General features: G+C 40.5%; 1 protein-coding gene across 1 annotated transcript in view; it reads right to left on the minus strand.

Moving 5' to 3' along the window:
* Positions 1-226: 226 nt before the first annotated feature.
* Positions 227-19,371, minus strand: part of SLC33A1 (solute carrier family 33 member 1) — a 40,364-nt gene continuing 21,219 nt past the window's right edge. The window contains exons 4-7 of the mRNA XM_089663993.1: positions 11,154-11,338; positions 5,557-5,674; positions 2,181-2,396; positions 227-505 (exon numbers count right to left, since the gene is read on the minus strand). Of these exons, the coding sequence (XP_089520119.1) occupies positions 326-505; positions 2,181-2,396; positions 5,557-5,674; positions 11,154-11,338 (699 nt within the window). The 3' untranslated portion in view covers positions 227-325. The remainder of the gene's footprint in view (positions 506-2,180; positions 2,397-5,556; positions 5,675-11,153; positions 11,339-19,371) is intronic.

Below are 19,371 nucleotides of genomic sequence, written 5' to 3' on the forward strand. Positions count from 1 at the left end.
GTGGACCGATGGACAGGTAAGTGGCTGTATTTTAAAAGTCAGCAGCTGCAGTTTTTGTAGCTGCTGACTTTTTTTTTTTTTCAGCTGGAACTCTGCTTTAACAGCATGGTCAATGTTTCAATGACTCCATAAAAATTCTTTTTCTGGCTTATTTGTACTTTGCCAATGGATAGCACATTGCAGACAACCCATGTAGCTGTGACTGAGAACTTACTAAGCTGCCATAAACAGTATAACAAGGATTTATTTTGTTTTCTATAAAGATTGATTGTTGCACTGTTCTTGGGTAGAAATTATTTCAGTCATTCAGTTCTTTCTTCCAGTTCTAACAATAACTGCGTCTCCTCCGCTGGCACTTCCATGAAGATTGCCTCTCGTCCTGCAGTTTCTTAAATGAGGGTCCCAGAAAGAACCACCAGCAAAATCCAATGACCACGCATATAACAGACTCCACAAAATAACCATCTAGTGTTGTCACGCATGTGCCACCAAGTTTTACACACAGCTGAAAGAAACATGAGAAAAAGAGGAAATGTAAATATTTTGGGGAATAAACAACCAAATGAAGCTCAGTTAATAAAATTATCTTTAGGCAAAACCACCTGGTTTTAACTACAGCAACCAATCACGTCATCTCTTTCCTGAATATAGAACATGTAACAAAATGAAAAGGAATCTGATCTTCTGATAGCGACAACGCTGGCCATAGAAGGTTCAAATCTCAGCTGGTGCAGCAGGGATCGGTCAAGATTCAAACCATGTATGGGCAGGCTGAATGTACCCAAGTTTATCGATTTGGTACAACCAGCCTGTCATTTTACATGCAATTATTGCTAGCGGCTATTATAGCTGCTATCAGTAATCACTCTTCTTCCGACTGGGACAGTGCTCTCGACCCCTCGCCTGAAGAACATAATAGCGTTGATGGGGGAATCCCTCCAGCAGAGAGGACTGTGTTGATGGGGGAGTCAAACGTGGTTTCAGGAAAGAAAATTGCTCCATCTATGGCCCACTTTAGGCTAAACATAAATGCATTTATTTGTCTTCAGCTTGCGAGCTGAATTAAAGTAATCTTATAGATCCCTCCATCCATGCTAAATAATGCTGATGGAGAAATCTCTACTGCCAGCTATTGTATTCAAGCAAGCATGACAACTGCAGTTGTCTGAATACCCAAGCAGTAACTGATTCTGATATGATGCACTCACTGTTCGTCCAACAGTTTTCCATCTGGCTCATTTGATTTTTCATTTAAAGTTTTTCAAGCTAGGTAATGCCGACAGGGCACCCATGACTCACATTTTGTCAGATTCCAGCTAAAGCAGTTGAAAGTCTAGCCATGGATGGCCTGTTATATGCCTATTGCACATAAAATGATTCTCAGACACTAATCTAAATGTGCTGGGGACTAGTTTTCCTAAACTTCAAAAGTTGTCATGTGGCCATTTTAGAAATAAAGCAGTGCCTACGCCTATTTAGCAGGTTTCCCAAAGCTACTTCAGCAACTTAAGTTATGCTTGGCCCTGGCTTCTTCTGTACCACACTAGTGAAGCTGCCTGTCACTGTCATGGATCATCAGTTAAAGCAGAACTAAAGTTCTGTCGGTTCATACTCTGAGCAGGCAGGCTTTTTATCCAAGAAGAGATTTACAATGTCTCTTCTGCAATAAACTACACCTACCTGCCTACTCACTGCGATCCCCAGACTGTAAACTGAGCAGTGGCTGGCCCCAATCCATGTTTGCCAGAATGACTAGATCCTGCACATGTGCAGGAGCAATGTTATCCCGCGGCCGCCAATGAAGATGGCTGAAAAATATGAAAAACATAGAAGAATATATCGACTCCACCAAAGGACCATTGGAAAGGTGATTGATCCCTTGAGTTCCGCTTTAAGGGAACCTCAACCACTTTCCATGCACTGGGTCACACAAAAATGATTGGATGTAATCACCAGAAACTAAGCATTCTACCATCCACAAGTTCAACTAGCCAAACTAGACAATAAATATAAAATATGTATTTTGCAATTTTTGATGCAAAATCTCTATGTGGCCAATAGAAAGCACAAGATTATGTCTAGGGTTTTCAAATGGCAAACATACTATCTGAACATTCTGTGTACACAGGTACAGTGTAGTTTACAAGATTAGTATGGCATATATATATCTATCAGAGTACCTCAGCAGCGTCGTGATCAGCACAGCTCTGTCCTTCTGCTCCAACACACTCTTTACTTGTCAGATGATCCACAAACCAAAGTGCTACTGTAGAAGGCCAATTGCCTCCAAGATTGGATACTGTATTTAATAGGGTCATATATGTTCCTCCAATGAGAGGATCGCTCACTTTGGCATTGAAAGCCATGATTGCCACAAACATACTATATAACGCAACCTGGAATGTAAAAGATAATTTGTTAGGAGCTATTAATGTACATTAGAAAAATGTTACCCCAGTGTATATAGTTATATGGTAATTAATAATCAACAGCCACTTTTTCCATTACTATCTGTATTGTCTTTAAGTCTTTAAAATTACTATATACTGCTAATAACATTACCAAGAAAAAAAACCAAAAAAAAACCGAACAGCTGGATCCATCAAAATTTTAAATGACGTGACAATATGTGGCACTTATTTAATACTCATGTCTTTGTGGATCAAAGCATCCACCAAGATGATGTTCATAGAAAGGAATAGAAACAGAATAATCTTTACTTACTTTTACTACAGTATCTACACGGCTTTATTGTATCAACTAGTTCCATCTCAAAAATAAAATACTTGCAAATGTGTGTCCATTCCTTAAATGGGTCATTTGGAAAGGTATTAACGTAAATAGCAAATGTTGCACAGTCCAATTTGAGATGGTCTTATAGTGGCGGAATAGATAGGACCATCAAGGGGTGTTACTGCAATTTCTACACACTCAGAAAATGTTGACAACTCTGTAGTGCTTTAAGACCAGTGTACAGTCATTTCAAAAATGTGTAATTGTTAATTGTTTCTGTTTTAGGATCAGGAAACATTCATAGGTGCATTGTATTAAACACAAAAGGAAGGAGCATGAGCAGCTGAAGAATGGCCTAGAGGTGCCATGCTTGAGAGATCAATTCTAAAAACCACAAATTCAGTTTAAAGGAAAATTAAATATGGCAGAGGTCTTCTGTGAGCATATTCTCAATTGCAGAAGGTATGAACCATATTTCTGCGGTCTATAATATTGTCCACTTAGTGTCCTACTTTCCATGCCTTTTCACCTATGTTTGTGGTCTGTAAAAACCACCACTCAAACATACTGTCTTTACATGGTCCCTAATGTGCAGTGATTGCACAAAACACTAAAGTTACCAGATTTATTTATTTATCTAGTTTATATAGCGCCAAAGGGTTTGCTCAGCGCTGTACAATAGAGGGGGGGGGACAATACATGAAACAGTACAGTAACATCAAACAGCACACGAGGGGTAAGAGGGCCCTACTCTTTCGAGCTTACAATCTAGGAGGGAGGGGGTAGTGGTACAGGAGGAAATGGCTGTGGGGGATGGAGTGGTAGGAGGAGGGAAGGGCAGCGGCTGTTAGGTGAGGGTGGGGTAGGCTTCCCTGAAGAGGTGGGTTTTCAGGGAGCGCCTGAAGGTGAGGAGGGAAGGTGACAGTCTGGTGGATTGGGGTAGTGAGTTCCAGAGAATGGGGGAGGACCTGGAGAAGTCTTGCAGTCGTGCGTGGGAGGAGGAGACCAGGGAGCAAGATAGAAGGAGGTCCTGTGAAGAGCGAAGGGTACGGGTAGGGTGGTACCTGGGAATCAGGTCGGTGAGGTAGTTAGGGGCAGTCTTGTGAATGGCCTTATAGGTCAGGGTGAGCAATTTGAATTTAATGCGTTGGGCAATGGGGAGCCAGTGGAGGGAGAGGCAGAGGGGGGTGGCAGAGGTGGAGCGGCTGGTGAGGTGGATGAGTCTGGCAGCTGAGTTCGGGATGGTCTGAAGCGGGGAGAGCCTGCACTGGGGTAGGCCGATGAGGAGGGAGTTGCAGTAGTCAAGGCGTGAGATAATCAGGGAGTGTACGAGTAGTTTAGTGGTGTCTGGGGTAAGGAAGGAGCGTATCTTGGCGATGTTCCGGAGGTGGAGCCTGCATGTGTTTGTGAGTGATTTGATATGAGGTTGAAAGGAAAGGTTTGAGTCCAGAATGACGCCAAGGACCTTGGCTTGCTGGGCGGGATTGATGGTGGTGGTGTTGGTGATGATGGAAAGGATGGGGGGGGGGGTGCGGGCTGGGGGGAAGACGAGAAGCTCGGTTTTGGAGAGGTTGAGCTTCAGGAAATGGAGCGACATCCAGTCAGAGATGTCATTTAGGAGGTGAGTGATGTGGGCGGAGAATGTGGGGGTGAGGTGAGGGTTGGATAGGTAGATTTGAGTATCATCAGCGTAGAGGTGGTAATTGAAGCCGTGGGAGTGTATGAGTTTGCCAAGGGAGGAGGTGTAGATGGAGTAGAGAAGGGGTCCAAGGACAGAGCCCTGGGGGACCCCAACAGAGAGGGGGAGGGAAGAGGAGGTGGCATCGTTGTAGGAAACTATTTTCAAAACAAGATTTTCAAAATTAACTCTGCAGCATCCTCTGACCACGTCCATTTTTAACCACACCCAGTCTGCAGCAAGCACACAGTGTAATGTTGCCCAAAGAGCTGCATACATACTGACTAAAGGAAACAAAAAAATCATTCACATTTCATAGCCCATGGACAATTCAACTTCTATTCCACCAACTGACACCAATGATAGGGCTCTATTCTTTCCACTGACACCAATGATGGGGCACTGTTCTTTCCACTGACTCCAATGAGGGGGCACTATTTCCTCAACTGACACCAATGATGGGGCACTATTTCTGCCACTAATACCAACAGTAGGACACTATTCCTTCCACTGACACTAACAATGGGGCACAATTCCTCCCACTTACACAACCATGGGACAATATTCCTCCCACTGACACTAACCATGTGACAATATTCCTCCTACTGATGCCAATGCTAGGCAACTATTTTTTTTTTACTCACTGACCACCAACCTTGGCACATTCTTCTACTGACCCCAGAGCCTCTAGAATTTTTTCTGATTTAGAGTCATTTTCTACTTTCAAAGACTACAGTGTGGTCCGCTTAAAGTCTGAGGCCTTGTTCACACCATACCTGCAGAAAAACTGATGGAAACTAACACGCAGATTTCATTTGCAGAGACATCAGTTTACATCAGTTTTCATGTGCATTCAATGAGTTTAATACATGTTGCAGATTCCTGCACAGAAAAAAAATCTGCATGATACCATTGTTGTCGTGTGAACAGGGCACATATAGAACAATTGATTTTGCTGTGCAGATTGCGTGCAGAAAAACTGATGTCCCTACACCATTGTGTGAAGGAACTCTAAAGGACAGTGAACTGGCCCTTTGCTTAGAAAGTTTTGGGACCCCTGCATTAAACCTCTTCCAGTCACTGGAAAAGTCACCGCATTACAGACAAAAAATGATAAGTAATAATGCTATTGGATGGAGTGTTACCTGATGTAAGGCATAGCTCAACAGAATAGCAGCATAGTAGTAAATAGGGAAGCCTCCTTCATGGCTTACGTGTGGAGTCCACCAAACTAAAAAGGCAAATTCTAGACCGATAAGCAACCTTTAATAGGGAGGCAACAGGCAGAGAAAGACAGTGTTAGAATAACAGCAGAATATGAAAAATAAAACACCTGTTTTACTTTGCCCCATGTGTAAAATACTGGGTAGACTAATGCTATAGCAAAATTACTTTAACGTAGCCAGTGTGGATTTTGTCTTCTTTTTCATTTTGACATTTCCACAAACAGTTATAAAAAGGTTTAGGGTCCAGTGGTTCTGTTTGTTTCATCTGTTCAGTCACATTTCTTCAAAGAAAAAACGGATTCAGTTTACATCAGTCTTCATCAGTTTTTCACCATTTTTTTACATCCACTACCAATACAAAAACAGACCGTTTGTACGTTTACATCTCTTTCAGTTTTTTTTCAATGGAACAAAAATTGGGCTTTGATCCATTTAAAAAAACGGATGTTGACGGATCTAAACAGATGATCATCCATTTACATTCGTTTTTCCATAGAGATGCATTGATGGCTGTTTTTCATCTGTCAATGGATAAATGAAAAACAGACAAACAGAACGCCTGTGTGAAAGGGGCCTAAGGCTACATTCACATGGCCGTAAAACTTTTACTGATTATTAGGTAGGGAACAAAAGGTCACGTGTGAAATAGATCCTTTTTTCTAATGCGTAAAAAAGTAGCCTGTTCTTTTTATAAATGGCATATGTGTATACACATGTCCTCAGATGCAGGTCCTTGGATCTTGTTTTACGGATCTGAACACAGTGCATGTTTACGCACCTGTGTGAATGTCTCAGTGGAAAAAAATCCAGCTGCATTTAGAACTGTAAATGCGTTTTTCCTTGGCCGTGTGAATATGGCCTAAGAAGGAACTACACTAATTTATAAAATAAATTAAAAGTCAGCAACTACAAATACTGAACAGACACTTACCAGCCCAGGAGTCCAACTCTGTCCTCCCCCTTCTACACTGGCCTTTGGATACCTGGAGATGCCATCTTGGCTGTAGGGGTGGCTGTGACTTCCTGCTGTTTCACAGCCGCATCCCCACTGCGCATGCATCAGATCCTGCTGTGCATTCAGACTGGTCCCACAGCCTCCTAAGACGTGATGCCTCAAGGGAGGTTGTGGGCGGGGAGTGAGGTAAGCCAGGCTTGCCTTTTTCTTGCGTATGAAAGAAATTTGGAAGTGGGTACCTGCTCCCAGAAACAAAAACTGCCAATAATGTTACAGTAGAAGGGGAGGAGAAGGATGAGCAGAACTTGCACTTTTAATATTCTGCTTTAAACAATATTAGGCTATTCATAATTTAATTTGTAATTTTTATATATTTTTAAATCTGAGGCTTTTATTAAAACAATATCTGGAGATTAGGACAATACTCCGCCCCTGTTTCCAAACTGTACTCTTGCGTTGTCATCCTTCACACAGGCATCCGATGAAGACTACAAGTGGCTGTTTTAATGCTCATTATACAGCATTAGTCACTGTTGTCCCCATTTAGACACCTGCCCGAGAAATGCATTTCAGCCTTTGCTGTAGTGCAGGCATGTAGACATGAAATAGTTGCAAAGAGGATACAGGAGGTCAGCAGCACTGAGATGCAACAAAGGATGAAAAAAAAGAAGAAAAAAAACCCCTCTATTTTATAAAAGAATAAACATGACAGTTGTTTATGATACACACTCATTCAGTTAAGGTTAAAATGAACATTAAAGTTTACAATAATAGTGACTTGCTATTAAAAAAAACAAAAAACAAATCCCTCATCTCATGTAGAATACAAAATGTAACCTCTAATTCATTTTAAAAATTGCTCTCAAAAGATCATATGTGCGAACCTACTTAGCTCAAGGAAACCAGCCCATGACTAAATAATTACTATAATCATTAGCATCATTTTTTACATTTATTGTATTGGTAATATTTGCCCTAATGAAGGTCATTTTCAGCGATCTGGCAAAACCGGATGCCTGATAGACACTATCTGCATGGACAAACTCCAGGTAGATAGAGTATTGAATGAACCTGGATTTGAACAGAGTACCTCAGTGCTGCAAGGCTTCTAAAGCTGGCCATACGTTATACAAATTTCTTATTCAATTTCCTTTAGATTTACCTTCAACTATGTAGTGCCTGCCTGATTGTATACAAATTGAAAGTGTTTAGGTTTTACCTCATATTATATGGTTTTGGTAAATCTAAAGGAAACCTGTACAAGAAAATTGTATAATGTATGGCCAGCCTTAGCCACTGTGATGATCCAAAGAAGCAGGCTGCACTACCACTACTCACTTATTCCACAAGCTTCAGAGCAACAACATCCTGCCGGACACAGTTCAAGAATATTTGTTTGATTTTCTAATTGTTAGTGGGTCAAATTGATGTTCATTTTTTACAGCAGTGACGGGAAAATTTGAACGGGCAGGAAGGAAAACGTTTCTCCATCAAACGAAGCTTTGGCCAGTGTTCGTGGCTATCATTCAGAAATTTCATTCATTTTAAAGTCGAATGTTAAAAGCAAAAGACAATTTTCAAACGACATTTGTCCAGTCATTGAATGTTCAAAGAATTTTCGTAAGACTTTCTTTTATATTCTTGTCCAAAAATCGACACGTGTATGGCCCTAGCACTAAGCTGCAGACTTGGCCATTTGTACATTCTCATGAATGAATTGTACCATGTATGACAATCTATGATTCCCCAGCTGTTTAAAAGTATAAGTGAGAGTACATCCGATTTCTCACATTTGAAGAAGCTCTGTAGTGCTGTACACTCACTTACTAATCATAATTTGAGATAAAATACAACTTCAAAATCATGCTAGGGTGTATTGTGGGGTCTTATATGTTCTGCGTGTGTCTATGGGGATTACCAGACATGAATGTCTTAGTGGTCAAGACTACCATAGTGCAGTGTCCGTTATCAGCTCTGAGCCGATAGAACAATCTATCCCTGAGTGGTATGTTGGTACTACTATAACAATTTGAAGAGCAGTCAGAACATCATAAATGCCCAATTGGTTCATGAACAAAGACTAAAGCCTCTGAGGGAACTAGCAATGTAGCTCCCATTCCCTTATTCCACACTTCAGTAAGCACCGCCTACCCCCATGAGTAGGTGTTGAAACCCCTACCAGAAGCACGATGGGCACTAGATGTGATTCTAATACAGATCCCATGTGCACTCTTCCTAATGGCTGGGTCTGAGGTCAACTGGAATCAACTGTTCGCTGCGCTGTCAACTACCAGATCTTACCCAGGGTCTTTCAGCTTCTGAGTGTGCATAAAAGTGTGCAGTAACCGAGTTGTGTAGTTACAAGTAATGTTCACAACGATTTGGTTTTTATCTGACACTATTTATGCACTTTTAGGATCTGGGAAACAGTGTGCAAGGGCAGGCAGCAACCAGATTTAATGTAAAAGTGAACCCTAACCTTGTAAAACAACCCATTCAGTTTAAAATACAAAATGAAAGAAAAACATTTGTGTATAGATATAAAAATATTCTTTTTTCCTCTTTTTTTTATAAGTGATCACATACCCTCTGTTACCAGCTGCAAAAGAAGCTTGGAATGTTAAGGGAGGAGAAACAACAGTTCACTGTTCTTCCCAGTGATCCCCCCTCCAGTCCATCATGAATACTGCTGCCAGGCTCATCCACCTTACCAACCATTCAGTGTCTGCTACCCCTCTCTGCCAATCCCTCCACTGGCTTTCACTCACTCAACGAATACAATTCAAAATACTAAAGCAACTTACAAAGCCATCCACAACTCTTGTTGCCAACTACATCACCAGCCTGGTCTCAAAATATCAACCAAACCGCTCTCTTCGATTCTCCCAAGACCTTTTGCTCTCTAGTTCCTGTGTCACCTCCTCCCATGCTTGCCTCCAGGACTTCTGCCGAGCTTCTCCCATCCTTTGTAATTCTCTACCCCAATCTGTCCAGCTGTCTCCTAATCTATCCACCTTTAGACGATCCCTGAAAACCTTTCTCTTTAAAGAAGTCTATCCTGCTTCTACCTAGTAAACCGCCAGTTATTTCCTCCATCAGCTCATCCCCCCACAGCTATTACCTTTTGTATCACTCAACCCTTCCTCCTAGATTGTAAGATCTAAAGAGCAGGGCCCTCTGTTTCCTCTTGTACCAAATTGTATTGTAACTGTAATGTCTACCTTCATTTTGTAAAGCGCTGCGCAAACGGTTGGTGCTATATAAATCCTGAAATAATAATCCCATCTGATTATTGGAGGAGAGCAGGCTGAGTTCCAGCACAGTCAGAACACTGAGCATGCTGTGCTCCCAGTGCTGCCTAATTTGGTCAGTTTTTAAAGGGAAAGCAGAGGGACTGGCAGGAACACCAGAGATTTCACAAGTACATGGTATAGCAGGCACATATCAGAAATATATCTAGTAATACCTCATCTGGAATATGCAGTTCAGTTTTGGCACCAATTCACAAAAAGAACATTGGGGAACTGGAGAAAGTACAGAGAAGGGCAACCAAACTGAGAAGAGGCATGGACGAGGTCAGCTATGAGGAAACATTAGAGGAACTAAATTTATTCTCTCTTGAGAAGAGGAGATTAAGGGGGGATATGATAAACATGTATAAATATATCAGTAGTTCATATAGTGAACTCGGTGTAGAGCTATTCACCCTGAGGTCATCACAGAGGACAAGGTGGCACTCTTTACGTCTGGAGGAAAATAAATTTATTCTCCAAACATGGAAAGGTTTCTTCACAGTGAGAGCTGTGAAAATGTGGAATAGACTCCCTCAAGAGTTGGTTCTGGCCAGCTCAGAGGATTGTTTCAAAAAAGGCCTGGATTCTTTCTTAGATACACAGAATATAACTGGATACTAACATTTATAGGTAAAGTTGATCTAGGGAATATCTGATTGCCTCTCGGGGGATCAGGAAGGAATTTTTTCCCCTGCAGGAGCAAATTGGTTCTTGCTTTGCTGGTTTTATTTGCCTTCCTCTGGATCAGCTGTGGGTATAGGATTATAACTTTTTTTTTTAAACGGTAGAACTGGATGGACTTTTGTCTTTTTGGAGCCAGACTAACTATGTAATATGAAATCTTGGGTTAACATATTCTTTAAGGTGTATCTCAGTCACGACTATCATCTTGCAGTGTAAGATTCCGGCACAGGAGTTAAATAACTGTATTTTTAATTCATTACAGTAAAAATATGCATGTTCAATAAGGTAAATCTGTAGTTATTGTTATTTAAGACTTTCAATAAAATACAAAGTTATCTAAAACTGGAGAGTGCAAAATCTGGTGCAGCTCTGCATAGAAACCAATCATAGAAACCAATCAGCTTCCAGGTTTTATTGTCAAAGCTTAATTGAACAAGCTGATGATAGATGCTGATTGGCTACCATGCACAGTTGCACCAGATTTTGCACTCTCCAGTTTTAGTAAATCAACCCAGTCGTGTTTTGTGGCCATCCTGAAATGTACGTATCATTCTTCCATAATTACTGCATTTGCGTTCACTAACCTGAAAGGCATGGCTCTGTGGAAGACATCTAAAGGTTTGGGTCCAGCAGTGTACTTGCTGATTAGTAAGGGCAATAATATTTGCAGTGGCACCATTGGAACAGCCAAAAGAGCCAAATGTTCTTTTGGAACTCCTCTTTCTATAAGCTTAAGGCCGGTAACTGCATCAGCAGCTGAGAATCCAATCTGCAAAAAACACAAAACAAATAACACATTTGTAATCAGTAAATAAACAGTAGTACCTGGGTACAATAAGTACTCCAGCTGCATAGCAACACAGTTATGAACGGCAATTTATAAACAAAGGGAATTATTTGTTGTGCAGGTCATCATAGAATAAAATTATCCAATAGATTAACTGTATGCTGACATCTGATGTCTAAACATCTAATAAGTAGCTTAGAGCAGCGTTTCTTAAAGTGGTTCTAAAGTCTCAAGGTTTTTTTTAACCTTCATGCATTCTATGCATAAAGATTAAACATCTTCTGTGTGTAGCAGCCTCCCCTAACACTTACCTGAGCCCCCTCTTTATCCAACAATGTCCACAACAGCCTCAGTTCACCGGGGACTCTCACTTTCGATTAGCCATTGGCACCCACTGCTGTCAATCACAGCCAGTGAGCCAATCAGGAGAGGAAGGGGGAGGGCCGAGCCACGGCTCTGTGTATGAATGGACAAGCTGTTTGCTATGGGGGCACTCGACAGGAGGGAGGAGTCAGGAGCGCCTTCGGGGGACCTGAGAAGAGAAGGATCCGGACTGCTCGGGGCAAATCCACTGCACAGAGCAGGTAAGTATGACATGTTTGCTACTTTTAAGGCGTAGTTCACACTGGCATTGAAAGTAGGTGTTTGAGGGGCGTTTTTAGCGCTCCTCAAATGCCTATGCAAATTATACTATGAGCAGCACACAGTGCGTTAGCGTCACCTCGCTTCAAAATTGAAGCCTCATGTTGAGTCAGGAAGAGTTTGAAGCCTTTCAACACCTCCCATTCAAGTCTATGGTGAAGCTAATCAAACGCACTGGCAGGCATTTGCGGGGCATTTGCGATGTGGTTGCAGAGCGTTAATATCATTACAGTTTTTTTAGTTTTTGGTGTGGTTTTAACGCTTGTCAAATGCTTCAAAACTGCACATAGAGCTTTTGGTGATCATTTTAATGCTTGTAAAAAGCCAGTCCAAAGCCCACACTAAAGCTCAATAATGCCTGTCAAATGTTTATACTAAAGCTATAGGAGCATTTGGTGAGAGTTAGAAATTTAGTCAAATGTGAACAAGCCCTAAGAGAAAAACAAGACTTTAGTATCACTTTAACCTCTTTAGTGGAAACCCTTTAAAACTATTCAAAATCTTGAGGCACCCTAGACTAAAAAAATGAAATGTTACTTATCAATGGGAAACCAGAGCTTGGGACAATGTATACACCATTATGTGACAAAATCTATCAGCGCAGTTATATATAATACTTCCGTGAACAAAAATTATACGTATATATACAGTATGTGTCGATTGCTGCTAAAACATCCCCTAGTGCTTTTCAGCACACCTCTGTAAATACAGTATACAGTGAAGGAAATAAGTATTTGATCCTCTGCTGATTTTGAATGTTTTCCCACTCGCAAAGAAATGATCAGTCTAAAAATCGAATGGTAGGTGTATTGTAACAATCAGAGACAGAAAAACAACAAACAATTCAAAAGAAATGCATGTCTAACAAATTATGCACTGATTTGCATGTTCATGGGGGAAATAAGTATTTGATCCCCTATCATTCAGCAGGATTTCTGGCTACCAGGTGTCTTTCATACAGGTAACAAGCTGAGATTAGAAGCAGTCTCTTAAAAGGGAGAACCTTCTTTCCTCAGCCAGGGCACTGAAAATGGGTCGTGGATGGGTGTTCCAGCATGACAATGACCCAAAACACACAGCCAAGGCAACAAAGGAGTGGCTCAAGAAGAAGCATATTAAGGTCCTGGAGTGGCCTAGCCAGTCTCCAGACCTTAATCCGACTGAAAATCTGTGGAGGGAGCTGAAACTTCAAGTTGGCAAATGTCAGCCATAATCCCTCCTGAGATGTGTGCAAACCTGGTGACCAACTACAGGAAATGTCTGACCTCTGTGATTGCCAACAAGGGATTTGCCACCAAGTACTAAGTCATGTTTTGTGAAGGGGATCAAATACTTATTTCCCTCATGAACATGCAAATCAGCGCATAATTTGTTAGACATGCATTTCTTTTGAATTTTTTGTTGCTATTCTGTCTCTCAGTGTTACAATACACCTACCATTCGATTTTTAGACTGATCATTTCTTTGTGAGTGTGCAAACATTCAAAATCATCAGTGGATAAAATACTTATTTCCTTCACTGTATCAAACATTTCAATGTAGCACAAACAGAAAAATAAATAAATACCAAAAAGTATTTAATAGTAAACAAAAAGTCCAATCATTAAATGAATAACTCAAATGTCTATGAATAAATCCTCCACCACTGTGCAATGATCCTAGAATTTTCTACTTCAATACAAGTGTGTTACTCTGTGTTCATACCACACGCTCACCTTCTTTTATTGACCCCAATGTCATAATAAAGTGGAACTGCACTGCATCTGACCACCACAAACCAAAAATTATTATTATTATACAGGATTTATATAGCACCAACAGTTTGCTCAGCGCTTTACAATATAACGGGAGACAATACAGCAACAATACAGTTCAATACAAGAGGGATAGGAGGGCCCTGCTCCTTGGAGCTTACAAATGCTATTTAATTCATTGTTAATATTCAAACCCAACTCACCCATCCACCCATGACTCCATGCTTTGTTTTGCTGAGAAATCACTTTCAAAAACATCCCCTAGCATTTCTGGCTGTGGCCAGCTTGAGTAAGGGCAGATGGTTCATGTATCTTTTACTTCCTGGAATCTATTTGCCCTTAGCTCAGGCATTGGCTGAGTTGAGAACCCTCCCCTCCAGAAGACTGCTGGGTTGTATGACATCATTTGCCTAGACATGGAAACCAGGAAGTAACTGAAGAAATGTAAGTGTTTAAAACATGTAAATATGATATACTTCCCTATCCATTCACTGATGCTAGCAGCATAAGGATTAAAAATAGTCTATGTTGACTGAGAAAGTGAAGTTCCGCTTTAAGGTCATAACACGCCTTTGGCCCCACCATGGGCTATTAGGTATCCCCTCTCTTCTGGGCTTTTATCCTTCACCTTCAGTAATCCACTAGGCCTATTCCACTCTCAGTATTTGCTGAAAATGCATTTTCCAGTGGAGAGGCATATAATGCTCAAACAAAAGCACATGAAAATTTTCTGCTCAGGTGTAAATACAAGCTTAGTTCTACCCGCAAGTGAAAGGATGGTTCCTGTTGGATAATTTATATTCCCACCTTTGTTTGCACTATCCTGTATTTTTTTTATTGTGTGGATAGGACCAAAGTACAAGCAAAACATTCAACCCATTTCATGTAGAGGGATTTTAGCAGTTTATAACCTCGGACTGACTCTGTTCTCTCTGTATATGTTTTATGAGTTTCTTCTCAAGAGCCCACAAATGATGAGAAAACAATCATTACTTTCTTTTGTGAAATTCAGCAGTCAGGTTTATTGATGAAGGTATTTTTCTACTGCCCCTCCACTGGAAAATACTTTTTGGAGCAAATAGTGAGAGTGGAATAGGGCTGGTGGACTACTGCAGGTGGAGGATAAAAGTCCAGAGGAGAGCGGAAACCTAATAGCCCATGGTGGGGCCAAGGCATTTTATGACCTTAATATGACATTGGGTCAATAAAAAGGTGAGCATGTGGTTCGAACACTGGGTGAAGCATGCAACACTTGGATGGAAGTAGAAAATTCTAGGATCACTGCACAGTGGTGCAGGATTTATTCATGGACATTTGAGATATTCATTTTATGTTTGGATAAATTTATTTACAATTATTACATACTTTTTATTTAAAAGTTTGATAAATGTACAAAACCACCTTGATGAAACTGGCTTCACATCAGAAGTCTCCCTTCACGTTAGAGTCCTCCCATCACATTAGCGTGCCCCCTTCACAAAGCCCCCCGGTCACACATTGCCTTATTCATATCAGACCTCAACCTTTTGGCTTCAGCAGTGCAGCAGGTTTGAAGGTGGAGAAGATCTGGAGGAAGTGGATTTCTGTCTTCTTCTGAATGCAGGGGGTGGCCCTGCATGCTGCCCACTCTGGAGCAGTTATGTGTTGCCATGGTGCAGGCGAACTAGCCACTAACACCTGAGCAATGAATGACTTTGTGCAGCTTGCCCAAAAGTGCCATTGACTGTTATGGTACTGGTGGTTGGTGCACCTGCACCATGGCAGCTCATGATATTGATTCAGAAACTGGGTAATTTGGGCAGTTAAATTGCGGCATATCATGCAATGTGCATTTGGGTGCCATTCATCTCGAATGGCAGCCCAAGCGCAGGTCAATTTGTCCCACAGCAAAACATGCGTGTAACATGACACTTGGCTCAGGGCCAAAATTTGCTTCCCGAGTTTATTTAGGGCAACAAAAGCACACAGGGAAATAGGCTGCTCTATGTGTGACATGTGGAAACGTGTGTGAACCATGCTTTTAAAATCGCAAACGGGAACCTACTTTCCTAATATGCAATATGTGAATGGGGCCTTAGAGGATAGTTGTAAAACCCCAATTCCAAAAACATTGGGATGCTGTGTAAAATCTACATAAAAACAGAATGCAATGATTTGCAAATCTCATAAACAAACTTAAATAAATTTTATTCGCAATATAAAACATATAAACATAATGTACCATTTAAATTTTTTTTTTTATGGCAGCAACACATCTTAACGTTGGGAAAGGGCCATGTTTACCATGGCGTAACATCCCCTGCTTTTTTTTTTAATTAATTATAATTACAACAGTTTTTCCACACAATAAAAAAAAAAAAAAAACTTACAATCTCTATACCAAATTTTTTACAAATTCCATCCCCCCCCCCCCCCAATCCCCACCCCCTACCCCTGGTCACCTCTTACTTTAAATCTCTTTCTTCCTATTCTATTTGATTCTTGTCATCTTATTTTATTGATCCCCCTTATCTCTCCTTCCCTATCTATCAAAGGTGGAGAAGCCTTCAGTTCCCTGCTTTCCTAATCCTCCTTTACACTCCAGTCAATTCTAGGTATCTCATGGATTTTTTAAACCCCAACCATCTATCCCAAATGTTTCAAAATTTTTCAGTTCTATCCACACCAATATGGTATAGTTCTTCCATCCTATATATAAACTCCACTCTAATTATCCAAACTTTAATATTCGGGGGATCCTGAACCTGCCAATACTAAGGGATCAGTCTTTTCACCGCATTTATTAAATTAAATATCATTGTGTTCTTATATTGTTTTACCGTAAGGTCAGTATTATGAAATAAACAGACCCAGGGATCCTTCAAAACACTGATCCCTGTTATCTCGTGTATTTGCTGAATTATTTCCTGCTAAAATTGCTGTATTTTGGGACACTCCCACCATAATGTGCCATTGTACCTTTCTTCCCACATCCCCTCCAACATAACAGTGTATTTTCTGTTCATTGATTGTGTGCCACAGTGGGTGTAACATACCACCTTGGTAAGCATTTATAATTCATTTCTACAGTGTTCATATCCACCGCCCCATACACCAAGTTAAATATTTTTTTTTATCTTGTTCATTTAATTTTGTTCCTAATTCCTTTTGCCGCTTTTCCAAGAATGGCGGCAAGGCAGATCCAGATAAACCAGTAAGGATCTTATAAATGCAAGAGGTAACATGCCTTTGCATTGTATCCGTACTAAAAAATTGTTCCAGTGGATACGTGTCTTCCGCTGTCCTGTGGCTGTGGGAGTGCTGTAACAAAGTGTCTTAATTGATAATAACGCCATTCGTCAAACCTGAAAAACAATTCCTAATTTTTTTTTAATCTATAAAAAAGTGCACAATTCTCCCTTCTCAGTGATATATTTTAAATGTGTTTTTATCTTTTATCCAATTCCCTGCAATATTCTCTTTCCCTGGAGGGAAGAGTTCTGTCCCCAACTGTATTAACAGTGAGTTGTATTCCCACCCCCTTTGTTTATGGATACTATCCCATATCCTAAAGACATTTCGTGTTAAAGTGCTAGTATTTTCAGAACAATTTCTAAACTGTTGTGGAAGCCAAAGAATCTTATCTAATTGTGACTCAATGAGTGCACTTTCCATCCTAACCCAACTTATTCCCTGTGAGTTGTAAATCCAATCTGCTATTCGTGAAATCAACACTGCCCAATAATATCTCCTTAAATCCGGCACGCTCAGGCCCCCGTTCATTCTGTCATTACACAATACCTAGTTACTTAATAGTTCACTCTTGGTCTTTTATTTGCCCATATATATTTAAGTATCATCTTTTTTGTCTCGAAGAATGACCTTCGTAAATATATTGGGAGCATCTGAAATTTATACAGAACCTTAGGGACTATCACCATTTTTAACAAGTTTATACGATCAATCCAAGAGAGTGATCCGATGGATATTCTCCTCAGAACATCCTTCAGCTCATTTATCAATGGGATATAATTTGTCTGATATATACTCTTTTAAAGAAGGGGTTAACTTAACACCTAGATAACTCAATTTTTTTCCCTCCATAAAAAGGGAAAAGCTTCCTGTAATCTGTTTATCTATCTTTGAAACATTGATATTCAATATCTCTGACTTCGAGGGATTAATTTTCAAATTTGATAATTCTCCATAGTGTTTTAAAGTTTTCGTTAAATTGGGTAATCTATCTTCCATATTAAATCTTACACCTTTTGCGAACCCGATTGCTCCCCATTTTGCATGTTTAATTGGTGAATCAGCATAATAGCACATTGGATAGTGTTTACAAAATACATTAGTGTCTTATGATAAGTACGCCTCTTGCAGAAACACTATGTCAATGGAACGTTGATGGATTTCCCTAAGAATCTTATGCCTTTTAGTCGGAGTGTTCAAGCCTTTTACATTATATGGTCATAAAGTTACTTATACTCATTGCAGGTATATAAAATTTGAGACAAAAACAAAGAAAAGAATAATTTTCAGGGTGGCCTTTACCCTCCCACCCATCCAACCCCCTAGCCCACTGTCCCCCTTCCCCTCCCCCCACACCTATTTTTAAAAGCCCTCTGGCCCATATCTAAGCCTTGAAGTAGGATATATCCCACAGTCGACTCCTCTCTAAGGAATAAGAGCTCAAGACATGTACACACCTTGAGCTTCCCGATCTCTTTACACAGAGAGATAGAGAGAGAGAGAGAGAAAGAGAGAGAGAGAGAAAGAAAATGGATTATATATAAAATGCGATATTTTACCCCTCTCTCTCTCTCTCCTCCACCCTTGCCTCACTGAACCTCTCCCCCACCTACCATCTGCTGAATCCGAAAAAAAGAGAAAAAAGGAGGGGAGAAGAAGGGGATGCAGGGAGACCACCCCAATATTCGTAACCTCTCAGCTTACTCTCTACTTGCTTACTAAGTCTCTCAGTCTCGCTGATCTTCCATCTTTCCACCCTGTTAGGCATGCCAGGAATCCCCAGCTGTATCGGACATTCTCTTTACACATTAAGTCTAGCAATGGTTTCAAAGATCTTCTTCTTGCCAGTGTCTCTGGTGCTATATCTGCAAAAATTTGCAGACTCGCTTCTCCATGTTTTAATGCAGGGATTCCTAATAATTTCTTACAAATATTTGCTTTATCTTCATGGTGGTGAAGTCGCACAATCACATCTCTTGGGGCGTCTAATGCCACCTCTTGGGGCCATATACTCCTGTGCACTCTATTTTCATTTGTTCTGTCACTGGTCTGTTTAGTAATGGATTAAATATTTTTCCCATTTCATGCAGTAGATCTTCACCCGATATTACTTCTGGCAAGTCCCTGATCCTCAAATTGTTCCTTCTATCTCTATTCTCCTGATCTTCTAATTTATACGCTAACCTCCTTTGCTCTCTTCGCATATCCTCCATCTGTGCTTCCAGTTTGATAATTACTTGCGTATGTCTCTCTAATTTTCCTTCTGTTTCTTCAATTCGCGACAGAACTTATCCCAGATCGTCATGTAGTACAGCCTTTTCATATTTGATGAAATATTCAAGTTTCGCAAACATCTCTGCAATCTCCATTTTTGTTGGTATTTGCGAC

Source organism: Staurois parvus, unplaced genomic scaffold (assembly GCF_062004578.1).
Source record: "Staurois parvus isolate SC_StPar_1 unplaced genomic scaffold, SC_StPar_1.0 ptg001806l, whole genome shotgun sequence".
NCBI classification, from domain to species: Eukaryota; Metazoa; Chordata; class Amphibia; order Anura; family Ranidae; genus Staurois; species Staurois parvus.